This window comes from Callospermophilus lateralis, chromosome 1 (genome assembly GCF_048772815.1).
Source record: "Callospermophilus lateralis isolate mCalLat2 chromosome 1, mCalLat2.hap1, whole genome shotgun sequence".
Classification (NCBI taxonomy): Eukaryota; Metazoa; Chordata; class Mammalia; order Rodentia; family Sciuridae; genus Callospermophilus; species Callospermophilus lateralis.
Window position 1 is genome coordinate 53,081,502 of NC_135305.1, and position 27,157 is coordinate 53,108,658.

The following is a 27,157-nucleotide window of genomic DNA, read 5'->3' on the forward strand; positions in this document are numbered from 1 at the left end:
CCTAAAATGACAATGGAGTTCCCTTGATCTTACATCCAGGGACCCTAAAACTCCAAGGTCCCCAGCAGTACATGGCAAAGAGAGCTCAAATTCTGACTTTGTCAGTTGTTTGTTTCCTGATAACTGGGGATTGACCCTAGGGATGCTCTGCTGCTGGGCTACATCCCTAGCCCTTTTCATTTTTTATTTTGGGGCAGGGTCTTGCTAAGTTGCCCAGGTCAGCCTTGAACTTGCAATTCTCCTGCCTCAGCCTCACCAATAGCTGGAATTAGGGAGGTGTGCTGGGATTCTGTTCATGACTAAAAGGCTCAGGGGTCACTCCAGGTAAACTGGGCTAACTGTGCTGTGCAAAATAACCACACAAGAGACACAAATACCTTTTTCTTTGGGGTTGCTGTGACAGCTCCTCTGACCTTACGGGTCTGCAGGAAGAGAGAGAGAGAGAGAGCATGCGCTGACCCCTTTTATTGAGGAGAAGCTATTCAAATGAGGCAAGAGGTCAGGTTTCAGGGGGCTGAGTCTATCTTCATGATGTCCACTGTCAGCAGGTTGACTGACATCTGGGTAGGCCACACCCAAGGGCACAATAAGAGAAGGGGACACACACAAAGCACTCCCATGGAATATTCTATCCTAAACAGGGCAAGGGGTTGTATTACAAAGGAACAGGTGAGCATAGCTTCACCCATGGAGCTGTAGGAAGCACGTCCAGGCATGAAGACACAGTCACTCCAACCCTAGAAGAGCAGGGCAGTCTAGCAGCATGGGTGCCTGACACCATATTGCCCAGCAGGGGAGTTAACTCAGTCACATGCGAGGTTGGTCCCCCACAGAGGTGCACTAACATGCCTGGTGACCTTGTTCATTTCAAAAGCCCCTATGATGTTCTCCCCTTATGATGAGTCTTCCCAAGTGTGCATGCACACTTTACACATGTTTCTAAAGAGTGTTTGTGTGCATGCATGCACATGTATCTGTATTTCATCACAGCCTATCATCTCTTCTCCCCAGGCATGGAGTCTTAAAGTGACCCAGAAGGTACCTGAGCATTTGGTACTGCCATAGACTAAGCACAGGGCAAGAACCAGGGCACTTGGGTCCTCCTGCACACTTTTAGGTTCCCCAGACAGCACCAAGCAATGGCCAGTTGAAGCAGCCCAGGGATACTAGTGTGAGGACTGTGCAAAACCCTCTGACTTGAAGGACACTGACCACTGAGCCCCATGTTCTGAGCAGCCCAACCACCTCCCCAGCACCAGGAGGAAACACAACAAGGAAGTCTTGGGAAGGCTCAGAATTTATTGTTTTTTCAATACCAACAGGGGCTTTGCAGGACACGGGTCCAGGCTCCCCATGTTCGACCAGGGCGTTGTCTCCACAGCTCTGGCCAGGGTGGCTGCTGCTCACCAAGGGGAGACCTTAGGCCTGATGAGTCCTGGTCTGTTATCTTCCTGTCTCAGGGCGAAGCAAGAAGCTGCTCCCAACTGGGGCTGGGCAGAGTGCTGGGTGGCTGGTCCCCGGTGAGCAGGACTGGAGGGCAGGCCTCAGGAGGGATACAGTGGGCCTCATGCTCCACCAGGCCTGCAGGGCATTGGCAGCCAGGAACACAGGGCCTCACACAGTGGGCTTCCAGGTCTCCAAGGGGAACATGCTGGTTGAAGCAGGTGCGGGGACAGGGTGGGCCACACTCATCAAACACAAATCCACGGTCCAGGGGGCAGCCCATCACTGCAGGCAGAGTGGAAAGTGGGGTCACAGGGGTCCCCAACACTGCTTCAGTTGTATGCCCCCTCCTTGCTGGCCTCTAAGTATCGACCCCATCTGGGCTGAGCTTTGGACTACCCTTCTTTGCATTGTCCCCTCCCCCAATGCTGGGCATCACCCCCTCACCACAGAGTGTAGGGCCCCGCCAGGCAGGTGTCACCCCTGCCTGGCGACAGTGGCTGGCATAGGCTTCCAAGACATCACAGAGGCAGGTGTCAGCTGAGGAGCCAGGGCCACAAGCACATAGGTCATACACACAGGCAGCAAAGAAGGGCTCCGGTGGCACCACAGCATGGCAGTGATGGAATGGGGAGGACCTCAGCAGCCCACACCGGGCATTGGCCTCACGCCTGGCACGGTAACCTGCTGCCCGGCATGGATCCACTTCCTGGCCTGCAGAACAAGGCCGGCCAGGCCTTGGCCCCTCTGGAACCTAGGTGGGGAGAACAACCTTGAGGTGACAGCCTTGATCTTTGCATGTGGGGCCTTTGAAGCTCTTCCCAGACAGTCATTTGTTTTAACCTCAAAAATCTCCAATAAAAGCAAAGGAAGCACTGTTTACCTTCTCCTTGACCTCATATTACAGATGAAAAACCAGGGCCCACGGTAAGTGAGCAACTTTTTCAAGGTCAGCCTTTCACAGGTTCTGGCTCCTGTGCCACTCACCTGCCAGCTGTTCCCAAATGCAGCTTCTGTAGGCAGGAGCAGCCCGTCAGGGCCCTGCAGATCATCCTGGGCAAAGCCATTGAAGTTCCCACAAAGTCCACAAGTCTGGCCCCGGTAGGAGCCTGGCACGCTCACCTCCACCTGGGACTGCCCATCCCACAGTACCTGTGCAGGGAGGCCTGGGACTGAGAATTGGGGAAGGAGAAGGACCCCCCAAAGCCCAGGTTCATCATGGTCCCATGCACTGAGCTGGCACACCTTGTGCAATAGCAGAGGAAGACAAACAAGTGCAGACTCCCCATGGAGAGGATGTCACCTTGGCCTGGCCCAAGTTGGCACACGTGGTGCAGCCCAGGGCAAACACGACAGGAAGTGTTGCCATGGCTTCCATCTGTATCCCTAAACTGGGCCCAAGGTGGAATGCAGCCCAATTCCAGAGAGTTGCAGTCTCCTGGGCACTCGGGCCTTACACAAGACAGAGCACAATTGAGTCTGGATCAGAAGTGCACACAGCTTGATTTTAAGAATTTATAAGCTGTGCTTCTGGCCAGGGGCAGGGAACGAGTTTCTCTTCCACATAGGAATCAGGAGGAACCTCAGATACCTCCTAGGAGACCTTGGTTGACATCCTCCCAACTCCTAGGAACCCCATTCTCACACTTGAGAAAACTGAGGTCCAGAGAAGGCTGGTAGTAGCTCAAGAGCCCCAGTGTAGTAGTGGCTGAGCCAAGATTAAAACTAGGCGCTGAACTCCTCTGGCTGCCCCCAGAGGTCTCTGTGTCCTTTCTTTCCTGGGAATCCAGCAGAACTCTCCCACCTCCACTGCCTCATTAGGTCCAGGATGTAAGGGCACTCCCACTCCCTCTACAGATACAGAAACTTTAACAGGCCCAAGACTCCCCAGCCCTGGGTTTGGAAGCACAGCCCCAACCAGCTTTCTCCCTTTTGCCACACCTTGAGCCCAGGCTGGGTATGCAGGATCACAGAGCGTCCCCACAGCTCCACATACAGCAGAGGCTCCTGCAGGAAGGGCAGGGCCACTGGGCTGCCATCCACCTGTAGAAAAGGCCAAAGTAGAATAGAGAGGTGCACCGCACAGGAACAGCTTTCCCCGGGTCTTCTGCTCACCATGACTGTCTTGCCGTGCAGCAGCTGCACAACCACATCTCCCAACAGCACTGCCACCTCTTGGGTCCAGGCCACACCTCTCCGGCCCCGGTCATTGTTGGTCACATGCACACTATGGGGAAAAAAGGTCAGTGTGACAAGGTTCAGCTAGGTCGTGTGTAGGGGTAAAGGGAAGGGAGAGGAGGTGCGCACCTGAAGTCCCCGCCATGGCAGTCTTTGGCCAGCACATAGCTGCAGCTGCCCTGGAAGTGCAGCAGGCGGCCGTCGAAGGTGCGGTAGTGGGGGTCTCCGAAGGCCATGCAGGAAGCGGGCCGGGGTAGGCAGCGAGGGCAGCAATTGCCAGGACTCAGGGCAGGGGCCTCGTCCTGGCCTCAGCCCCAGACACCGTCAGACCCGGGGAGCTCCAGCCCACGCTCTGGGAGGCCACCCCATCGCCCAGCCTCTCTCACGCCTGCTCCCGGGCTCACTGCGAGCGGACTCAGGGCACCACCTGGTGGCTACTTTAGGAACAGCACCTTTCCTCCTACCCGTCGGCTCCCAGACCCAGCGGAAACTCAGCCTCCCAGTCTCCACCCCTGTCGCCCTGGGATGGCAGTGCAAGGTGCAACCTTGCCTCCACTGCCTCAACCGCAGCACTCACCTGGCCACAAGAAAGCGGTGGACAGCGCTGGCTCTGGCAGCGCACAGTGCCAGCCACGCAAGAGCAGCTGGTGCAGGTATCCACGGCCCAGTGCTCCCCGACAGCCACCTGACGGCCCTGGTGGACACATGACTGGGTGGGAGCTGAAGGGACAAGAGACACGATGGGTTGGCACCTCCCCTATACATGCGCCAGGTCTCTCTTCCCCCTCCCCATCGTTCTGGCCCCTCACCTTGGCATTGTTCACAGCAGCTGCCAGGCTTGGGCACTTTCAGCCAGCCATGGGGACAGGAAAGGGCCTGGCACTCCTCAAGGTGGCATTCCACATGACCCCGCTGCAGACAACATCATTGCTATAGGCATTTTCTGCAAGACCTGGAGTCCCTGGCCTCACATTTCTGGGGGCCTCCTAGGCAGCAGCCTCTTCTGGCTGCCTACCCCTACCCCACAAGAACACCCATACTGTGATCCAAGCAGGGAATAAAATCCAGCCCTCAACTCCTTACTCCAGCACAGAGATGCCTCAGCCCCTCAAAGACCCCATATTTGCTGATGGATGCCCTGCGCTCTTCTCTGGGTCTATCTATATGGTCCACCCCTCCCCCACCACATCTTCTCCCAGGTTACTTGGCAGGTGCAAGCAATGCAGGCGTTGCTGGGGTCCCGCCAGCTCTCTCCATCGGCCACTCTCCGGCCACTGGCCTCTACCACACATTCTAAGGAGAAATGAATGGGAGCCATCCAGCTGTGCCCTCCCTCCCTGGAGCTCACTCTGAGCATCTGGGTATCGAAGTGCCCACCCGATTCCACCAGCACCTTGGTGGTGCTGATTTCCTCAATCAATATGCAGAAAGCCGGATGTCATTAGGGTCAGAGGCCCAAACGGCCAGAGCCTGGAACTCTTTTCTGGACCAGCTGCTAGATCCACAGTGCAGTGTCCTGTTAGTGGCCTGAGGTTCCTGAGATCTTGGAAAAGCCTCAGGCCAGGACTTGAGAATCCAGACTTCATCCCCCACCTCCCTCTGCCTCATGGGTCTCTTCTCCACCCCAACATATAGCCTCTCCATTTCTACAACAGAATGAAACCTGAGTGCAGACCTCAAGCCATCTCCTGAATGTCACCACCTCCCATGTCTCTCCTGGGATCCTTTCTGAGGGTGAGGCCAAGGTTGGTCACTTACCCTGGCACACAGGGCAGCAGCTCCCTGGGGGAATATGATGCTCCAACAGGGGACAGCTGAGCTGAGGACAGGCCCGGTGAGTGCAGAGCCATGTCAGGTCCTGTTCATTGTCATATGAACACAGTGGGTAGAGCACAGCAGGGTTGGCAGGACATAGTTCCCGAGTAGGATGTGGGTGAGATGTGACATTCAGGACAAATGAGCAAAGTTCAGGTGAGCCCACAGACCACAGAGGAGGATGGGATTCAGAGCCCCTAGGGCAGGAGGACTCACCTGGCACTGGCAGGTGTAGCAGGGGTCTAGTGGGGCCAGCTCAGAGCCCAGCAGGCCCTCTGTGCAGTTACTCAGTGCCTCTGTGAAGACAAGACCCGGTGTGGGGGATGAAAGGGCCGGGGGCAGGGACTGCCACCCTAGCTGTCTCCAGAGTTCTTGGGCCCAAGGTGTACTTACTAGCATTTTGACTCCAGGGAGGATAAATGTGCTTCCCTTTAGCTCAGCAAAGAAAAGTTTGGTCTTTCTAAAGGAATTTGCCAGGTATCAAGATGGGAACCCTGAAAACTGATAGTATGACTCCTTCAGCCTGAGGTCACTAGGAACAGCCAGACTTCTGGATCTGCTCTCTGTTACTTCCTTTGATATAATTTGGCTCAAACAGAATAACAACCATAAAGAGCCAGACTTCCCAGGTTCTAATCTTGTCTGCAGCACTCAATTCCTGTGCCATTTTCAGGCAAATTAATCAACCTCTCAAGGCCTCAGTAAAAAGGTAATTGTGAAAATTAAATGGAATAGTGTTCATTAGAAGCCCTATGTGCAGGGTGTGGCATGCATTAGGTGCTTAACAAATGATCCTTCTTCTAATCTCCGGAAGTATTATCCACTTCTCACTCTAGCAGGTATTTTAAGAATAGTTCTCCCTGATGAATGGTGGTGATAGGTGCATAATTATGAATATTTTTAACATCACTGAACTTAACCCTTAAATATAGTTAAGATAGTAAATTATACATTATATGTATTTTGCCACAATAAGAAATTACAAAAAAGGGAGGAGAATGTGGTCCTCATCCTATAAAGCGCATCTTATATATGTGGGATCACATTAGCCTGCCTTGCAAAGCTAGGTTATCATTTCAAAGCTGGTATACTACCAGATGCTGAAAAAATATTGCTTTCATAACAAATATGTAATGGCTGTGTCAGGTAAACTTCAAGGATTAAATCCAGGAAATAAATCCAAGAAATAATTTGACTGTCTTTCTTTTGGGGGTGGTACTGGGGATTGAATCCAGGAGTGCTCTCTGCCAAACTACATTCCCAGCCCTTTTTACTTTTTATTTTGAGACAGGATCTAACTAAATTGCTGAGGGTCTCACTAAATTTCTGAGGTTGGCCTCAAACTCGTGATCCTCTTGTCTCAGCCTCCTGAGTTGCTGGGATTATAGGTATGTGCACCAGACCAATTTGACTATCTTTTTGTATTTGAATGAATAACATTTCTTTATTCTTCCTCCCAATCTTTATAAGTCATTATTCCAAAAAGAAAGACAAAGAGGGAGGGACAGACAGAACAGAAAACAGAATAGCTCCCTCCACCCCTGAGACTGACCATTCAGTGTCCCTGCTGGTCCTCACCTCACAACCCCAGAGGAGTTAGCAACTAGCCCAATTGCCACCCTGCAGCGCCACCTGCTGGGCAAGAAGCCATACTAATTGCACTCCACTTGAGAGCTGCAAGGGGCCACCGCCAGCTTCCCTCTCTCCCCTTGGGGCTGTGCAGACCACACGCGCCAGTGCAAGGCTTACGGAACAGTCCCCTGGAGCCAGGAAAGGGTGGGAAGGGGCAGGGTAGGAGAGCTGGCTAGCTGTTCCAGCATCAACCTGGGGTGGCTGCACTTCCCTCATCTACTTCCGTCTCCCGGGACTCACGGGCACAGGTGGGGCAGCAGTGCTGGGCATCAGGAGGCAGAAGCTGGCTAGGTGGGCAGCCCAGCAGGCTGGGACACTGCCTCCGGCGACAGTGAAGGCTGGGAGGCCCCTCAGGCTGTGACTACGACAAGAATGAATGAGCCAGAAGTGGGTCCCAGGCCATGAAAGTCAAGAGCCACCCCCTTCCCTGGTCTCCGAGTACCCCATCTGCTTGCTGTGCTATTCTTCAGGCTGTGGGTGGCCCAAGTCTGAAGAGAGTGTCTCCCTAGACTAGCCCCCGACCCTGTGTCCTAATTCCCAGAGGTGATGTCCCTTCCCCTTTTCAGTCACTTGGGCCTGAACCGTCATGTGACTTTTGACCTTCTGTCCTTTCATGCCATCCTCCCCATCTCTACTGCCTCTCTCCTGATCTATGACATCATTCACCTTCCATGGCTCACCATTACCTCTCGATGCATTTGCATACCAGTTGGCCCTGCCGCGCCGCCTACCCCGCCACCCCACAGTCTGACCAGGAGCGCTTACGCACTGCTCACTCCACACTCAGGCCCTGCGCCCTGTATCTCGACCCAAACTTCTGGTCCCACTGGCCCAAACCCTGCCTCAGCTCCTGGCCTCAGGGTCACACTCCTGTCTTGGACTCCATGGTGCCTGCTCCATGCAATGTCCGGCTTGACTGGGCCTCCCCAGGATGCCCCCAGCCCTCAGCTCCACCCGTCCTACCTCACAGATGCACAATTCGCAGGGGTCAGCCCCTGGCTGGAAGCTCTCCCCAGGCTCATACTTCCGACCGTCATGCACACAGTCTTGGGGGTGGGGTAAGAGAGAGCAGGGAGTTTTCAGGCTGGCATCATGCCAGGATGGGGTTATCCTCCCTCCAGGTCCCCCTCACCAGGAACTGGGGTGAATGTAAGTAGGGAACCACTTCTCCTGGAGCCACCCCCTCTGCTGCCCAGTCCAGCACACAGGGAGGTATGACCACCATGATCCCTCCCTGTCCCAGGCTCCCAGTACCAGAGCAATGAGGGCAGCAGTCAGTGGGCCCCTGGTGGGGCTGGGCGCAGGAGCTGACACACTGGACACTGGCACAAGTGACGATACCCTCATGACACATGCAAGAGGAGCAGGGGCTGTCGGGGGGCACCCAGCTACTGCCTTCAGGGTGCTCCTCCCCGTGAGCGAGGCAGCCTGCAGTCCCAGGTGGACAGGAATAAGCTTTGATTCTGAGATCTGATCATCTGCCCCCGTCCACCACCCCTGTGGTCCCCAGGACATGTGGGCACTAGGAAGAGGTCTACAGGGATGTAGCAGGGAGATGCACAGGGGCAGAATTCCCATCTGTGTGGAGGGGTCAGAGCATCTGGGTTCTAGTCCTGTTCTGTGTCTGCTTGCTAGAACAAGCTGCAAGCAGCAGGCACTGTCTAGCATGGGCAGCACTGGCATACAGCAGGTGGGTAATATATGCATTTGGAATGAATGAACACCTCTGTCAATGACCATGTGCCTCAGGTAACTCCAGGCCTCGGTCTCCCCTATATTAAATGGGATTGCACCTGTCCTGCCGTCCTGTCCTCTGGGGGCAAGTGGGGCTGCTATGCTGGCTTTGTGTGAACTACACCATGCTGAGCAGTGTCTGGGTGAGGGGCAGCAGGCAAGCTAAGAAAGGCTCATGTTCCTAGCTAGGATGTGTAGCTCGACTCTGCTACCTACTCACCCCAGTGACCATAGGCAAGTGTGTTAGTTCTGTATACTCCTATTTTCTTTCTGGAGATTGAACCCAGGGCCTTGCGCATGTGAGGCAAGCACTCTACCAACTGAGCTATATCCCCAGCCCTGTACCTCTGTTTTCTTGTCTATAAAATAGATGTAATGACAGCACTTATCTGGGAAGATTCTGATTAAATGAGATAATAGTAGTAAAGTGCTTGCTCAGAGCCTGGCACATGGTACATGCTCAATAAATGTCAATTATCATGATTATTATTATGAATGGGATGTGGTTAGGAAGAGGGGCAGCTTCAAGGGAATCTAATGAGCACCTGGAAGGGTGGTCTGGGCAGGGAGAGGGAGGAAGAGCTGAGGTGGACTAGGATGACAGTCAAGGGCAGAGGCAAGAGAGGGACAGAAGGTGGACAGGGAGGTGGGAAGGCAGCAGAAGAGCTGAGGGCAGAGTGGGGGGGCAGATGGAGGGATACAGGGTGAGGGGCTGAAACGTGGGGCATCCTCGAGGGCCAGACATACCTCTGCAGCGAGGGCAGCAGCTCCCTGGCTCTGTGACCTGTAACAGGCAGGGCAGGGGTGGGCACTGCAGCCGCACACAGCTGACCTGGCCAGCCTGCAGGAGATGCAGAATCAGAAGTTTGCCACCAAGACCTGGAGGTGCGGTGGCCCAGCCTCGTCCAGCACCTTCCCAAATCCCTGCTGTACCTGACAGCGACACTGCTCACAGCTGCCTGAAGGCCCCTCAAACTCCTCCCCATCCTGGTACTCCTGGCCTTGAGAGAGGCAGCCTATGGGGGACACACTTCCTGGGTGGGGGCCTGTGCCACCCTGCCCTGCCCAACCCCAGGCCTGCAGACATGGAGGGAAGGAAGAGGGGGCCCCAACACATGGAAGGGGACTCACTATGGCAAACAGGGCAGAAGCAGGGTCCTGGAGAGGGGTGCGTGCAGAGAACCGGGGAACATGGCTTCTTCTTGCAATGCATGGAACCTTCCTGGGAGAGAGAGGCCATGCTGCCACATCTGACCCCCAAGTCACTCCAGTGCACCTTCAGACTAGGCTGTGCTGCCCTTTGGCAGGTGCTCCTACTAAACCTCCCAGGCCCCAACCCCCTCCCTGGCCCAGGAAACCTAAGCCCAACTGTGTCCCCAAGACACTGCAGGCAGAGGGAACTACTTGTGGCCTGGGTGGAGATAACCCCTTCCAAAAAGGATAAGAGATAAAGGTTACCAAGTCCCCAGAGGCACTGCCTCACCTGGCAGGTGCAGAGGGAGCAGGTGGGATCAAGTGGATCAGGAAGGGTTTCTCCAAGGGCAGCAGTGACCCCATGGTAGAAGCATCCTGGCAGAGTGGGGAATGCAGGGAAGGCCGCCATCAATGGAGTCCTCTGCTGTCACATGCGCGCGCGCGCGCGCGCACACACACACACACACACAAACACACACAGAGCCACACCTGGGGGCCTCCCTCAAAGCTTAGGGAGAGATCAGTGTGGCTAGGAGAGGAGGAAAGTAAGGCATGTGGAGGACAGCCATCAGCTAGGCTGCTGATGGCAAGATTTGCAAGCTCTTGCACATTCCAGACCCAAAGACTGAAGAAGCAGAGGGGAGAGGTGAGCTGAAAGACTGCTGAGAACTTCCTGTCCACACAGGAGGAAGACGTGGCACAGGCACACTAGATGTGGGACCGGTGGGCCAGGCCAGGCAGGGTAGGCTAAGGAAGCCACCCTCCTGATTGGTGATTCCAGGGCAAGCAATGGGAACCATCAAATGATTTGAGTAGGGCCTCGTGGCATTTTAGGAAGAGAGCAAGACAGTTGGAGAGTCTTTCAGTATGGAAGCTAAAGGACCAGGTATTTGGTGTGACAATCTGGTGTGAGTGTGGATATGGTGTGAGAGGAGTCCAGTGAGTGTGTGTGTGTGTGTGTGTGTGTGTGTGTGTGTGTATCAGGGGAAGGATGATGGGGCTCAGCTGGGTGGCAAAGCTCCGGACTTCTGGCAACCAGGGCCCTGGGGAGCCCTAGCAGGAGGTATGGAAGGGCAGGTGCGGACCTACCCTGACATGTTGGGCAGCAACGCCCAGGTGGGGTGAGTGGGTGGCTGCAACCCAGAGGCTCACAGGGCTGGTGGCTGCAGGTCACAAATCCTCCCAGGCAGGTGCACAGGTTGCAGGGCTCTCGGGGATCTGGGAATTCCTGGAGACTCAGGTAGGACTCCCCCAGGTACTCACAGCCTTCCAGAGAGGAGAGAGAGAGGGGTGAGTATGGGCAGAAAGGAATGAGAGGAAAGCCAGTTTCTTGGTTTTGATCTTGAGTCTAGCAGGGGCCAAGTCCTCAAAGACCTGGTACCTAGGAGGAAGGCAGGGGACCAGTCCAGGCCAGGAGGCAAAGGAACCACAAGGGGACAGGTGGGTTTGGACTAGACAGCCTGTAAGAAAGTCCCCTGTCCATCTATAGGAGAAAGCCCAGGAGGATGTGTTCCTGAGATAAACACTCAGTAGGCCACTGGCAGAGAGCTGGGAGTAGCCCAAGTGGGTTAGGTGGTGGAGGCCCAGGGTATCCCCTTTCCAATGCTGTTTCAAGCCCTCTTGTTACTTAAGGAGGGTAATGGGGCCCCAGGGTGTGGTCAGCCTGTGCTGGGCTCCTCTCTGATGCTGACTCACAGCCCTTTTTAAAAGGAGAGGGTGAGCTAGGCATGGTGGCTCATGCTTACAATTCCAGCAGCACTGGAACCTGAAGCAGGAGTATCACAAGTTCAAAGCTAGCCTCAGCAACTTAGTGAGACCCTAAGTAACTTAGCAAGACCCTGTCTCAAAATAAAAGGGCTGGTGATGTGGCTCAGTAGTTAAGCACCACTGTGTTTAATCCCTGGTTCCAAAAAAAAAAAAAAAAAAAAAAAAAAGGAGAGTGACCATGAATCTCAGGCTCTAGTCTTGACAGGAAAAAATATCTAACTAGAATCTAACAATATTATATTTTAATTGTATTCATGTGCTGTATGATATAACTCCTTTCTAAATAAATTTAAATTAATAAGTGAGTTCATTTGAAGAAAAGTATTAAATAAACTACAGTTGGTAGGAGGTGTATAGCAAAAACTTCTAAGCTAGTACAAAGACTTGGGAACTGGGTCTGGTTCAACTCTTTTTTACAGGAGTTAAAAATTAGGCTTGGAGGGTGGTGGTAGTGCTGGAATTGTGGCTCAGTGGTACAGCACTTGTGAGGCACTGGTTTCAATCCTGAGCAGTACATAAAAATAAATAAATAAAGTAAAGGTATTGTGTCCATCTACAACTAAAAATATTTTTTAAAAAGAAAGAAAAGAGGCTGGGCATGGTGGCTCAGGCCTATAATCCCAGCAACTTGAGAGGCTGAGGCAGGAGGATCTCAAGTTCAAAGCCTCAGCAATGGTGAGGTACTATGCAACTCAGTGAGACCCTGTCTCTAAATAAAATATAAAAAAGGTCTGGGGATGTGGCTCAGTGGTTGAGTGCCCCTGAGTTCAATCTCACCCCCCCCCCCCGCCCTCCAAAAAAGGGAAAGAAAAGAAATTAGGCCCAGGGCAATTATTTAACTTGCCCAAGATCACACAGAGACACACGCTATCAAAGACAAGAGCAAATGCAGACTTTAGTCTAGGACGTTCACTCTCTGAGGCTCCCTCTTCTCCCCCATCTCCCTATGCAAGGTCTCACTCTATTGCCTAGGATGGTCTCAACTCAAGGGTTCAAGCGATCCTCCTGCCTAGAGTAGCTGGGCTACAGCCCTGCACCACGGCACCTGGCTCAGAGCCTTTTCCTTTCTGTAAAAAGTATTCTAGGTCTTCCCAAGAATGCTGGCCCAGCTCTCCAGTCCTCCCCTGGCTCCCCTCAGTCCCTATCCCCTGCCTCTCACCATCACAGACAGGGCAGCAGTCGTCCCTGGCGGGGAAGGGGCACTGTGCGGGGGCACAAACCCTGGGCTCGCAACTGACGCTGCCCTCCCAACAGAGGCACATGTGGCAAGCAACGCTGGGCGATGGGAAGCGCTCCCCGCTGGCGAACTCCTTCCCCTGGTACAGGCAGCCTAGGGAGAAGGGCGAGGGCTGGGCTGGGGGGCGGTGGGAAGCTAGCTCCTAGGCCCTGATGAAGGACAATAGTCCTTGTGTGTGTGTGTGTGTGTGTGTGTGTGATGGGGATGGAACACTGGGCCTCCTGCATTATAGGCAAGCGCTCTGCCGCTGAGCTACACCCCCACTCCTCCTACATTCCTACTGAGAACCCCAGTGTGGGAGGCCGGGTGGTGGAGGGAGATCCGGGTGGCAGAGCATCCAGGGCTGAGCAGAGGGCACCGAGCAAAGGGCGCAGGAGTGGCCGGTGCAGGCAGTGGCCAGGAGATGAGGCCGCTGCCCAGTCCGGAGGAGACGCCCAGGCGGTACCATCGCAAGAGGGGCAGCAGGATCCCTGGCGTGGATGGGCGCAGAGCGCCGGCAGACAGGGCAGACGCTGGCAGGACACCGAGCCATCGAGGCAGAGGCAGCGGCGGCAGGGGTCGCCGGGCAGGGAGAAGTGTTCCTGGTGGCGGGCGGGGACAGTGAACCCCGGCCACATGCATCCAGCCGGAGAGGCTGCGGGGCGAAAAATTGCAAGAAGAGCGTCCAGGGAGGGGGCGCCAAGGGCCCCTAGGGAGCAGCGGCCAAGAGTGCGGTTCCTACCGGGGCACTGCGGGCAGCAGTCTCCCTGTGGCAGGACCGGGTCTGGACACGGCAGCGGCGGGCAGCGGCGGGCCAGGCACTGCACGTTGCCTCCCTGCGGATGGATAGATGCCAGCCCGGTGAGTGGGAGGAGGCCAGGGAGACCCCCACCCCTTTCCACCCCATCTCGTGGACCCCTCCTGACTTCCCCAAGTCCCACCTCCACTCTATTGGGCTCACTCACCAGGCAGTGACACAAACGGCAGGTGTCAGATGGGTGAGGGAAATCTGCTCCGTTGGGGTACTCTTTCCCGCCATAGGCACAGCCTAGGGAAGGGGCAGCTATAGGTCTGGAGGAGGCTCTGCTGCTCCCAGGCCTAAATGCCTGTGGGGTGGGGCAGAGCTGTACCAGAAGCACCCCCTCCGGATCCCATTGACCTCACCACTGCAGTTGTTCTGGCAGCAGGTACCAGGCAGCGGGTGGGCACAGGGGGCCCTGGGGCAGGCCCGAAGATGACAGAGGGCATGGCCTTCCTGACACTGGCACTCCTGGCAGGGGTCTCCAGGGTGGGAGAAGCTCTCACCATCCACAAACACCTGTTTCTCCAGGATGCAGTCTGGGCAGTATACAGTGGGGACAGGAACAGGGCAAAGGCTGATAGCACTAGGTACAGAAGAAAGCCCCTCTGCCCATGGAGTCCAGAGCCACTGGGAAAGTGCCAGCTTGGGAGCTGCCCCCAAGGAGGGCGAGAAGGAAGAGGGCCGTGTGCACCTGTGCATGCATGTATATTGCTCCAAGTGTATGCTAGTGTGTGTGTGTGTGTGTGTGTGTGTGTGCATTTGAGCTTGTACCTGCACGCAGTTTTGTCTCTGAGGGTGAAGAGGTGAAGAGCTTACACACATGTGCCTGGTTTGTGACACGCACCCTAGCACAGAATTCTCCATGCATGTAGAGATAATGTCCCACTGCACCCCAGAACCCAGTTTCCTATATGGCAGATGCAAACACTTGTTGCAGGACCCTGTTATTCAACTGCATATGTGAGTATCTGAGAGGTGGGCATTGGAAGAGGAAGTGTACAAAGGGTTAATAAATCCCTACTCTCCACCCACCCACACCCTATAAGTTCCAGAGAATTCTTGGCTGTGTGGAACCAAAAATAGTTTAGAAAGCCATTGCTTTCAAAGACATCCATCAGGCTTATGGGACCATGAGCAATAAGCACATACCTGGACACTTGGGGCAGCACTGGCCGGGTCCACTCTGAGGCCTGGCACAGGTCATGGGAGGACAGTCGACCAAAGAGCACCTCACAGTCCCATCCTGGGGGCAGGGGAGAGGGCCATGGGGGCAGGCCCCAGGAGGGGCTCAGCAGGGCAGCACAAGCCTCAGCAGGTACCTCACAGCGGCAGGTGTGGCAAGGGCTGTCGGCATCCGTGAAGTTCAGCCCATTGGCATACACTTGGCCATGGTAGGTGCAGCTCTCACAGCTGGGGCAGCAGGCACCTGGGCAGGGCGGGTTGGTCAGGGTGGGTTGGGCAAAGCAGGGGAAGAAAGCCAAGATCTGGGCAAGATTACTCACCAGGAGGCTGGGTGGGGTGCAGGCAAGGGGCTGGGGGGCAGAGCACAGCCCTGCACACAGGCACCCCATCCTGGCAGGAGCAGGAAGTGCAGGGCTGACCATCGGGCTCCCACTGGACCCCCTCAGCAAACTCTTCTCCATCAAGCACACAGGCTACAGCAAGGGGGGCTGTCACCATGGCAACTGGAAGACCTCCCACCTATCCTGTCCTCACCAACCCACAGAGACCCTGGCTCATCACCGCCCCCCCAGGCTCTGCATACTCTGGAATGATTAGTGGACCCTCCCCCTTTACTGCAAAGAAGCCAGGTCCCTCTCCACTCCCCTGGAAGCAGCACCTTTGGCAGTTGCCAACCCCCTCCCCTGCAGCCCCGACACACACCTGGGCAGAGCGGGGGACCAGAGGTAGGCGGGCCACAGGGAGCGACTGGGCACTCCTGCTCCTCACAAGAGACCTCACCAGCCTAGAAGGAAGGCCAGGTAAGAGGCCCTCAAGGAGTGAGACAGACCTGGGCAGGAGATAGGATTGCCCACCTGGCAAGAGCAGCGGACGCAGCGGCCACTCTCTTGGAGACTGAAAGTCTCCTGGCTCTGATACTGGTGTCCCTGGTACTCACAGCCTGGACAGGAGGACAGGAGGTAAGAGGACGGGGCTGGCAGTTGAGGGAGAAACCTCATGCTACCCCAAGGCATCCATTCCCCGCTCTGACAAAGAACACACAGCCATGTCTTCCTGGAGACTCTGCCAGCACCCCTTCATACCACAGCATCACTTTTGCCATGAGAAGGTGAGGTGGGGACTCTCCTGAGCGGGTACAAGGGAAGTGAAGTCCACCCACCTAGGAACTTCTCAGCAGCCAGTGCCTTCCCCTCCCATGGTCACCCCAGGCCCTACTCACTGTCACAGACTGGACAGCACTGTCCAGGGATCCTGCCTGGGTGTCTGCAGGGCACGGGCGGGCAGGGCAGAGGCTCACACTGGACACTCCCATTCTGCCAACAGGGTCTGGTCAGCAGGCAGCAGGCAGACCAGGAAGCCAGGCCCTCCCTGCTAGGAAGCCACACTCACAGCACAGCGGCACTGCAAGCAGGGGTCCCTGGAGCCCACTGGCTCCCCGCTGCGGTGCTCCCGCCCATTTAGGAAACAGCCTGCAGAGAAGAGGTGCCCAGACTGCTCAGGGTCCCCTCCCAGCCTCACTCCTGGCCTTCATGGGAGACCCGAGCTGGGCCAGCCATCAGCTTTCTGAGCCCCTCTGAGCTCAGCACCCTGTTCCACCCACCAACTCACCATCACACACTGGGCAGCAGGTGCCTGGGAGGGGCCGGGCAGGGTATGGGCACAGGCTGGTACATTCTCGCTGGCGGCACTGGATGTGGCCCTCCTGGTAGAGGACAGGATGAGCAGGGGAGAGCTGTCAGGGCTCAGCTACAAGGCAGAAACAGCACTGGAGTTCCAGCCATTTGCCCATTGGAGGTTGTTATGGGTTGAACTGTCCCCAAAATGCAAGTACCTCAGAATGGGATCTTATTTGGAAATAGGGTTATAGATATAATTAGTTAAGAAGAGGTTAGCCAGTATAGATGCACACATCTGTAATCCCAGGAAGGAGGCTGAGGCAAGAGGATTGCAAATTCAGTGGTAGAATGCCCTGGAATTCAATCCCCAGTTCCCCCAGCCCCCAAAAGAAAAAAACAACAAAGATGAGAGCATAATGGTAGGTGGGACCCTCATCTACTATGAGTGGTGTCCTTATAAAAAGGGAGAGTGCTAGAGTGCTTGCTTAGCATGTGTGAGGCACTGGGTTCGATTCTCAGCACCACATGTAAATAAGTAAATAAATAATAAAGGTCCATCAATAACTAAAATAAAAAGTAAAAAAAAAAAAAAAGAAATCTCCAAATGTTTAAAAAAAGGGAGGAGGCAGGTAGTTTAGACCCAGACACACACACAGGGAGAATGCCATGAGAAGATGATGGCGGAGATTCAGGTGCTGTAGAAGCCAAGGACTGCCAGCTACCACCAGAAGCTAGGAGACGGGCATGCAGCAGATCCTCCTTCATAGCCCACTGAAAGGACCAACCCTGCTTACACCTTGATCTTGGATTTCTGGCCTCCAGAACTGTGGGAGAATAAATTTCTATTGCTTGGGCCACTCAGTTGGGGTTCTTTGTTACGGCAGCCCCAGGAAACTAATATAGTATAACCTAGCATATTACTTAAGCACTCTGTGACTTGTTATACCTACCTGGAAAAAATAGTCATACTTATGGTGGGATGAAATGAGAGAAGGGTTGGTGTGGTATCCATGGCTGGAAGCTGCTGCTACATTCTTGGGGTCTATTTGCAACAGACACTATCCCTTCAATTCACTCTCCATCCCTGGGCTCATTACTTTCAACCCCACCAGGGTATGGGCAGTTAGTGACTCTTCTTGCAGATGGCAAGGGCCCATGTGAACAGGGAGGGGGAGGACATGTTTCCAGTGGGGTTGGGCACCCCAGTGGCCTTCACAATGGAGTCCTACTCTTTAGCAGGCCATAGGAAACTCTGGCCCTGGCTCCAGCCCCCATGAGACAACCCTCCTCTGTGTACCTGCCTGACATTAGTGCCTACGGGTCCCTAGCTTCCTGCCACAGACTCCCCTTAATTCCCTATTCCACTTTCCCCTCCTCAAATCCTACTCATCCTGTAATGTCTAGGCAAATACCATCCCTTCCATGAAGTTGTTCTAGATCTGTGCTGCCCAAGAGCAATGTAATGCAAGCCATGTAGGTCATGTTAAATTCTCTCAGAGCCAACTTTTAAAAAAATAAAAAAAGAAATAGAGAAAATAAATTTTAATAATATACTCAATTTATCCAATATATTCAAAATATTATTTCAACACAAAACATGTTCACAAGCTATTTTACATTTTGTTTTATCCTAATACATCTTTGGAATTGATGTGCCTGGCACACTTACCTCATCTCAATTCTGACCAGCCACATTTCAAGGGCTCAGGGGACACATGCAGCAGTGGCTATGGAACTGGGTGCCAAAGTCAAACTGTGCTTCTCCCTCAGGGAGTTTCTGCCTGTCATATCCTGTCACCTCTCTCCTCTCCTTCTACCCCTGAGCTCCTTGAGTTAGGACAGATCACAAACCCTGCCAGACACCTGTGCTTACAGCTGGGCACACAGGTGTGCATGTTAGGCCCTGGGCTCACAGCACCCAGGATTCAGTCTTCTCCATCACTGTCCCCTCCCACTGCCCAGAGGATCTGTTCTGTGGACTGAAGTTGTGAGAGGAGGGTGGAGTGAGGGACAGCTCAGGTGTAGTCTTGGGACTCACCAGACACTGGCAGATCTGGCAGGGGTCCCCAGGTGCAGTCCATTCTTGGCCATGGTCCCTGCGAGAGCCACCTTCTGTGCAGCCTGGGGCTGGGGACAGAGAGGCCTGGTGGGAGCTGGCCTAGTACCTGGCATCAGCCTTCTCTCCCTCCTCTGCTCACATGCCTTTGCCAGACCAGGTCATGCCTCAGCCTAGACCCCAGGCAGGGTGAGGCCCCCTCCCTAGTCTACCCTTCCCCTGCCTCCCTTGAGCAACACAGCCACACCTACCTACTCAGCTCACCCCTCTTTAACCTTGGTCATTTGTGCCTACATGCACAGTCCTGCTAACATCCCCCCAACCCTGAGTGTCAGGGCCAAATTTTCATTCACACTGTCCCCTCTTCCTGGAATGTCCTCTGCCTTCTTCAGCCCATCACCCAGCTAACTGCTCTTTATCCTTAAGTGTTGCCTCAGCCTTGATGGCCTCTGGGATGCTTTCCCTCCTGTGCCCAGCTGGATTAGTTCTTCCCCTGAGTTTCCTGCGTACCTAGCTCCAGTTTCTATTCCTGCTTTTATGATATTATTTTACAATATTGCCATGTAACTCAGGTTTACCTTCTAGTGGTCATCCCAGGGGACTGACCCCTTATCTTCTGTGTTGGGGTTCCCAAAGTAGAAAATCATGATCACTTATTAAGCAACACTATGAGGTATAGAATATCATTACGTAATCTTACAAATGGGGAAACTGAGGCACAGAGGGACTTAGAGTCCCACAACCACTGTGTGACAATAGCAGGATTTGAGCTCAGGCATTGTTGCTCCAGAGCAGGCTTAGACTGGCGATGCTCCCTCACTGGTCAAACCATACAAGAAATGGTGTGACAGCCCCACTGGGGACTCCGTGAGGAAAGGGTCAGGGGCTCTCACCTTGGCAGGCTGGGCAGCAGTGTCCAGGCCTCAAGACTGGCTCAGGGCAGGGGCTGGGTGGGCACTTCAGGGGCACACAACGAACCAGGCTCCTCTGAAACACAGCAATGGCTGTAACTCCACCAGACCTGGCTCCCAGAGCAGGTGTGGTAGGCAGGTGTTGGGCAGGGCTGGAGGGAGAACTTTGCTGGCACAAGCTCTCAAAAGGCATGTGAGGGACTGACAGAGTGTTTGACATGGTCCAAGGTGGGGCAGGGTTGTCCAAAAAAGAGCAGACCTTGCAGAGGTGGCAGGGGACTCACCTGGCAAGAGCACTGGAGACAGGGATTGGAGCTGGGCAGGAAGCTGGCCCCCTCCTCATACAGCTGTCCCTCATACTCACAGCCTGAGGAGGGTTGCCAGGATGATAGATGGGTCACTAGAGAGCAGGGAGGGTAGACATTCCCCAAGGGAAGGCATGACCCCAGGTAGGTTCTGGACTACTGGGGCTGAGGGGGTGGAGCAGGCAGGGCAGGAAGTCACCTGGCCGGCAGACAGGGCAGCACTCCCCAGGTGGAGTGTAGCTCTCCAGGCAGTTGAGCTCAGAACATGAAGGCCCCTGGCACTGCACGGTCCCTGCCTGTGGGCAGACACTGAGCCCTCCCTCCCTCCTCCCTCTCCACTGCCCAAGATGGGTTACTCTGCTGACCTTGCAGGTCTAGCAGGCTTCAGGACCCATTGCCTGGGTAGAGGCAGCAGCCCTATCTGGTCCCAGATTGGCATGACATGGCCAGGCCTGGCTTGTGCTAAGCAGCAGTGATGTGGGTGGTGGCTAGGGCCAGGTGCTGATTCTCTTACCTGGCAGGTGCAGATAACACAGGGCTCTGGTTGCCATGTTTCCCCAGCCCTGCGGCCCTCAGGGCAGCCTGCAAAACCAACCCCAGGCCCACAAGTAAGAGACCCAGAAGACTGAGCACCATACCAAGGGAGCACCATTCAAGGCCCAGACTTCAGACAATTTGATATTCATTGCACCTAGGAGATAGGAGTCAAGGGTATGCCTCTAACATAATCAGTATATTTCTTCTATTTCACAGCAGATGGGAAGTGTGTCTTGAAAGCAGTGCCTTTTTTTTTTTTTCTTTCATCAAAAGCATCATGTAGGTTAACAGTGGCCCTGAGGCATCACATGCCCTAAAAGCTGTGTGTGTGTATCCTTTTCTTTGAGTTGTACAATTTTATTCTTAAGGTGCTGGGGATGGAACCCAGGGCCTTGTGCGTGCCAGGCAAGTGCTATACTACTGAGCTACATCAATGTCCCTTTTCTTTGAGATCCATCAGCTCTCAAGGCTTTAGTCCTTGGCTCTGGACAAAATTCTCAGGCTGCATTTCCAGCCCTTACTGGTCTGAGCCCTGCCCTTCCTTTCTCAATACCAGCTGAGACTTGTCTCCAGGTAGGGTTGCTAGATAAAATAGAGGACACTCAGTAACATTTAGTTTCAGATAAATAACACAAATTTTTAGTATAAGAATGTCTTAAATATTGCATGGGATATACTTATACTAAAAAATTAGGTGTTAGTTTATATTCAAATTGAGCAGTGAACACACACACACAAAGTGGATCAGATTTAACAAGACATCCTATATTTTTTATTTACTGAGTCTGACAACCTGTCCCCACTCTCTACTAGGAACCAGTGTCAACCCCTGTAGAGCTACTGCCTCCTCTTCCTTCCATCTCTCCTCATGTCACTAGACCACTGCTCTCCTAGTTTCCCAAGTTCAACCTCTGTTAATCCCTAGAATCCAACCAGTCATCAGTTCCTGCCCATCCTTTATAAACATAACCCTCTCCACAGCCTTCTGCCATACCTGACTCCATGCCTACACACCAGCCCTAACAGATCTGCCCTCGCCCCATCTCTCTTCATCCAGCCCATACCAAATGAATATTCCCCAAACACCTCTTTGTACATGCCATACTCTGACTTTTTGGGCTTCAATGGCTCCCCATTACCCCCTCCCACACTCACAAATGTCCAGACTGTAAAGCTTTTAGCAGCCTGTTCCCATGAACCTTCACTGACTGATGTGTGCCTTAGACCTCTCCCCACTCAGTTTTTGTGCGCAAAGGGCCCCCAATTACTCCTCCTTATGAAAATCCCACTTGAAATCCCACTTTCTCTTGAAGATCAGCTCAGGCAACCCCTTGTCTATAAAGCCACCCTGACTGGCTGGTCTGTGTCCCTTCCTCTGGCAAACCATATTCTACCTTCTACACTACCTCTCATCTATTCATTGGATCTTAGATCTTGTGTAAAATTAAATATACATTTATCTTCTCAACTAGATTAGAAGCTCCCTAAGGACTGGAAAAAGGTCCAGTGCCTGTCTCCCTTATGGTTTCTGGCTCTGTCCCGGACCAGGGTCAGTGTCTGATGACTTGAGCACTGATCATTTACTTCTCTAGCACTGAGAGAGGGAGCCAGCTTACTCACGCCCAGATGGCAGACTACAGCTCTGGGGTCCCTAGAACATGTGCAGGAGGGACAACTGAGCCTGGCAGCAGGCTGACCTGGTTCACAGTGTGCACAGCATGCTCCTGGCTCAGGGCAAGGTCCTCTTGGGCATGGCCTCTGGGTACAGGTTATAGTTCCTTCCTGTGGGAAGCAGACTAGAGTGGCTGCGGGGCCTCCAGAACCCCAACCTCTCCCCATGCTAGCCTTGTCAGGGAGCAAGAGGATGAGTTGGCTTGGACAATACGGGTTTTACTCAGCTCAAAGGCAGAAAAGACATGCCTCAGCCCACCACCATCATCCTTGACCCCTGAGATCCCTCTCTTACAAGTGCCTGCAACTTTCCAGGAGTGAATATCCTAGGAAGGGAATAAAGAACCTTCACACCCCCCCGACCCCGGACCTTTCTCCCCCTCCCCTCCTCTCTTTACAGTCCTGGGAATTGAACCTAGGGGCACTTTACCTTTGAGCTACATCCCTAGCCCTTTATTTTTTATTTTGAGACAGGGTCTCATTAAGTTGCTCAGGCTGCCTCTGAATGCAATCCTCCCATCTTGGCCTCCTGAGTGGCTGGGATTAAAAGGTGTGTACTAATGTGCCTGCTAAGTGCTTTCACAGTGGAGGAGTGAGGAAGAAAAGGCCGAAAGATGATGGCTTCTGGAGCTGGGAGAGAAAGAACAGGCAGGCAGGGAAGGTCTGAGATAGAAGACCAGGCAAGTGGAAGGGTGGGGATGAAGAGGGTCACACAGAAGATAGAGTGAGGAAGGAAGACAGCCTCAGCCCACCACTATCCGCTATCCCCCATGCCACTGTTGGACAAGCCCAAATCAAAGGATTTGGGGGCCCCATCAAGTGCATGAGGATTGGCAGGGTGCAGTGACACATGCCTGTAATTCTAGTAGCTTGGGAGGCTGAGGCAGGAGGATCTCAAGTTCAAAGCCAGAATGAGCAATTTAGTGAGGCCCTAATCAGCTCAGTGAGACCCTGTCTCTAAATAAAATACAAAAAAGGGCTGAGGATGTGGCTCAGTGGTTAAGCATCACTGGGTTCATCCCTGGTACCAAAAAAAAAAAAAAAAAAAAAAATAGTGTGTGAGGATTGAATTCCAGAAAGCAGAACCACTCAGCAAAGTCTGGGGGAGGGGCAGGCAGAACCCATCACCCAACATTCAGCTACCACTTTGTCAACAGGTAGCTGAAGTGAGACAGAAAAGTGAGAGTGTCAGGTTTGGGACAACTAGCTATGTCACAGGAACTCACCTGGCAGTGGCAGATGGTGCAGGTGTCTGGGGAGAAGGTCTCCCCATTGCTGTAGGTCTGACCATTGTGCTTGCAGCCTGAGGAGGGGACAGTGCCACCACTTAGGTACTCAACACCATCTCCAGGTCCTGAGGCAGCACCAGTAGGTGGATGGGGTGGCACTAACCATGACAATGGGGCAGGTTGGGCTGGGGACCACAGCGTGCTGCCCCCTCCTGGCAGATGCAGGCCGTACAGGCATCAGGCTCCCAACGAGCCCCTTCAGGCCAGATGCGTCCCAGCCCCCAGCACGGAGAAGAGGCCAGGTGGCATTCACAGGATTCTAGCCGCTTCACCCTTTCCTGCAAGTCCCTGTTCTGGGAGAAGAGAAGGGAAGGTGTAGCAGGCATTGGCTCAGTTTCCCCCATTTCTCATGGATTTGTAGGTACAGAAACCGAGGCAGGATGAGAAGGAAAATTGACAATTCCAGAGCAGAGGTCCCCCTCAATCAGCATTTAGCTCAAATAGTTCTCAGGAAACACAGAGCTCCCAAGTCCTTCCTTGGACAAAATTGGGACCTGTCCTCCACCCAATAGTTTAAGACTTCTTTACCCATCCAGAAGCTTCCCTGGTGATGCATTATATGTAGGAGGGATTCTTTCATATTTGCCAAACACATGAGAGACTGAAAATCTGGATGAACAAAACAAAGAACCTGCAGGTTCTTCATGAAAAAACAGATGTTAAGAACTATGCGGATAAGAACCACTCCATGGGCATTTAAACTTAAACTCTATTTTCGGGACCCCAGGCCACCCACATCCAAGCCCACTCTCCTCCCCTGACTATGTAAAAGCCATACTACCCAATTCACAGGGCCCTGCCCATCATACCTGCTCTCTGAGCTCCAGCACCTCAGCCTCTAGCTGTCCCAACCGCTCCTCCAAGGGCTGTCCAGCAAGGGCCAGGGAATGGGTGTGTGCCTGCTGCCTGTAGTCATGGATGTCAGCAAGCCCAAAGGGTTCCCTGGGGACAACCTCACCTGAAGGACACAAGAATGAACTGTGGGCCTACAGGCGAGGGCTGGCAAGGTTTTCTGAGTTCTGTCCTCTGAGCCATGCAGGGGAGGAGGGTCACCTCCTGAACTACACTCTGTCCATCATCTAAGGAAGGGGACAGAGACTATGGGGGTGTGGTAGTGAAAACTGGGGTGGGGACATGGGAGAAGGTGGAGGAACAAAAGTGGTCCAGACCAACTCTGCCTCCTAATTAGGTGTGACACCCAGGGATACTGATCTACTAGGGACACAGAGCGATCCAGACCTGGGCCTCCCTGCAGCCTGCCCTGTATCTCTGATGACTTTGTCATGGGGTGGGAATGTCAGGATCATCTATAATTTCTTGGGTCAAAGAAGATCCAGGGACCTGACATGTCATGCTGGAAAGGTCCAGGGCCAATGCAGACTCAAGTGCAGGATTGGGGGTGCTAGACTCCTGCAAGGGGGCTTCTGTAAGTAGCCATGATCTAGTAGGAGTCTTTTCATGAGAGCAGTCCCCCCCTCCCCTGTCTGTCTACATCTGTCAAAAAAAAAGGCACCACTGCAGGAAAGGTGCTTAGGGAGGGGCAGTTGTCCCCCCACCCCTGCCTGACTACTGTTTCACAGGCCTGTGGCAGAGGGTCTGGTAATCCCACAGGAAGCAAGGCCAGAAAGCAGGGCCTGGCTGCATTTCCTGAAGAATTTTGGGGAAGTGCCAGCAGGGTCTCAACTAGCCTCTAATACTCCAGGCCCAGTGAAGACAAACCTCCCTGGGTTTAGATGATGCTATGCCAGAGCAGTGGGGTGTGTCTCTAAATTCAGGCCTGGGGTGGGGAAGGCTGCTGGCACAATCTCACCTTAATCTCTCTCTTGAGTCAGGAAAGTAAGGAGGAGGCAGGGGGCAACATGCTGACTCCAGGGGTTGCTTCCCATAGACATCTAGAGGGGAAGGGGGTGGGCAGTGGAGGGTCCCAGGAGGAGGTGAGAGAGGAAGAGCCTGAGGGAGGGGAGTGAACTTTCACAGCAGCAGCTCACTAGTGAGGCTAGTTTCTGGTGGCTGAAAGGATTTCTCACTGGGCCTATGAGGCAAGGAAACAATGTCCCCCTACAGCCACTACCAAGCCAGAAGGGGATTCTAGTTCCAGATTAAACTTGCCTCTTGGCTTGGTTAATGCCATCCCGCCAATCCAGATACCTAAGCCAGAAATATGGAGCTCAGCATCCCTCTTTTGTACCCCGCCCAAATCCCCCTAAAGCATGCCCCTCCTCTCCTCTTCCCTCTGTCTCTACTGACAGGCTAAAAAGTCTCCCTAGCTTCCAGCTAGCTGCTCCTCTCTCTCAGGTGACCTTCTGAATTACAAGCTGAAGTCTCCCAGCCAAAAGCTCAAATGTGACCTCTCACCAGCTCCACCCATCTTTCCAGCCTGCCCTGCTACCTACCCCTATCAGAGATTCTAAGCCCCCAGATTTATTTCACCAGCACTCTCATGTTCTCATTTCCATCTCTTGCGCAGGTCATCTTGTCACTGGGAATGGCACTTTGTCTTGGCATGACCCCTAGACCCAACTTCCTTCCCATTCACACTAGGCTGCCCACCATGTGGTCTTAGCATCTGAAACCTTCCACCCGGCTTCACCCTACGGCTTTGACTCTGCATCCCAGGCCACTCCTCTAGTCCTGTTTAAGCAGGCACAATAAGGGGGTCAGGAAGACACAAGGGCTCCTCTGGCAACCCCAGGTGAAGACAGGGCCAGTCCCTCACCTGGAGACACCTGCTGAAAGGGCTCCCAAGAGTGACACAAACCTGGTTGCTCCCCTCTAAGCCTCTCCCTGTTCAGTCCCTGCAGAAAGCCCTCCATTTCTGCCTGTCCCCTGGCGGAGGGCCAGACTCAGAGTCAACTCCCATGGCCGAACTCCTTCCCCCATCCCCCCACCCGGCTTCCTCATGACAAATAATTAACTTCAGACTCGCAGATTCAGGGCTGCCTCTCTCCCACCCCACCGCTGCCTGCAGGAACCCCTCTGCCCAGATAGCCGGAGGCCCTTTCCCATTCCTGGACTTCTGCCTTAGTCGCCGTCTCCCCAGCCCCGATCGCCCCACAGACGGGGAGGACAGAAAGGACCCAGGCTGGCCCGAGGGGCGCGCAGCCCGGCTGAGCAGGGACGAGAAGCCCGGGCCCCAGAAAGTCCTGGAGGCTGGACGGAGCAAGAGGCGGGGGCACGCTGTGGTCCCCAGGTCCTTGGCTCCCAACTCACCTCCCGTGGCGACGCTGCCTGCAGTCAGCGCCAGGCTCCCAAGCTGCAGGACCAGGGGCAGCAGCGCGGCCCCTGCCCTGGCCATGCTCGCTCCTCCCGCCCAGCTCGGCTTGCCTTGCTGTCTATAGTCGCGGCTCAGCAGGCGCTGGGGGAGGCGGGGTGGGGAGACAGACCGCCTCCCACCCAGTCTTTGTTCAGGGAGGGCCCCTGGCTTCCATCATTCTGCCCTGTGGCGCCTGCTTCCCCGATGGGCACCTCGCCCAGGGGCCCCAACTGGGTCCTGACCCAGAGAGCAGACTCAGCCCCCAGTGGGGCGGGTGTGGGGGTGGGGAATGTCTCCTGTATGTGATCCAGAAGGAGACCCTGAACATAAACACAAAGTCACTGCTCCTGGGGCTGGGGCTGCCTGTCTCCTTGCCAGTGGAAACCTTCAGGGTTTCTCAGTTTAGCTTTGCCGCATCTCAGGAGTTTATGGGAAAAGCAGCTTGAGACCTGGGTTCAAAGTCCCTGTACTCCATGTGGCTTTCCATAGATCCCTAATTTCTCTCAGGGTCTCAGTTTCCCTGTTTGTAAGCTGCAGGTCACAATATCGGCTTTAG

The 27,157-nt window shown here is 54.2% G+C and overlaps 1 protein-coding gene across 1 annotated transcript; it reads right to left on the bottom strand.

The window, feature by feature from the left end:
- Positions 1-1,296: 1,296 nt before the first annotated feature.
- On the bottom strand, positions 1,297-26,643 carry Kcp (kielin cysteine rich BMP regulator). The gene is made up of 40 exons (XM_076853579.2): positions 26,559-26,643; positions 24,158-24,306; positions 23,452-23,641; positions 23,286-23,362; positions 20,051-20,147; positions 19,831-19,913; positions 19,529-19,622; positions 18,618-18,706; positions 16,572-16,665; positions 16,353-16,432; positions 16,183-16,276; positions 15,818-15,903; positions 15,666-15,747; positions 15,284-15,436; positions 15,101-15,207; positions 14,931-15,024; positions 14,144-14,317; positions 13,945-14,027; positions 13,722-13,815; positions 13,446-13,634; positions 12,923-13,093; positions 11,086-11,262; positions 10,286-10,371; positions 9,934-10,024; positions 9,736-9,818; positions 9,550-9,643; positions 8,323-8,496; positions 8,032-8,114; positions 7,309-7,429; positions 5,653-5,732; positions 5,380-5,479; positions 4,826-4,914; positions 4,431-4,533; positions 4,199-4,341; positions 3,751-3,923; positions 3,559-3,670; positions 3,385-3,486; positions 2,431-2,595; positions 1,891-2,197; positions 1,297-1,728 (listed from the first exon to the last, which is right to left on the bottom strand). The coding sequence occupies exons 1-40, from the start codon at positions 26,641-26,643 to the stop codon at positions 1,457-1,459; spliced, it is 4,920 nt and encodes a 1,639-aa protein (XP_076709694.2). The 3' UTR covers positions 1,297-1,456.
- Between the last annotated feature and the right edge of the window lie 514 nt (positions 26,644-27,157).

What these genes read in the sequence shown, in the direction of transcription:
- Kcp (XM_076853579.2), bottom strand. Translation starts at nt 26,643, where the DNA reads ATGGCCAGGGCAGGGGCCGCGCTGCTGCCCCTGGTCCTGCAGCTTGGG. An exon ending in GTCTCCAGTGCTCTTGCCAG is followed by an intron (nt 19,623 to 19,830) that starts GTGAGTCCCCTG and finishes GCTGTGTTTCAG; the next exon opens with AGGAGCCTGGTTCGTTGTGT. An exon ending in GCCACACCTGCCGCTGTGAG is followed by an intron (nt 15,025 to 15,100) that starts GTACCTGCTGAG and finishes CCCTGCCCCCAG; the next exon opens with GATGGGACTGTGAGGTGCTC.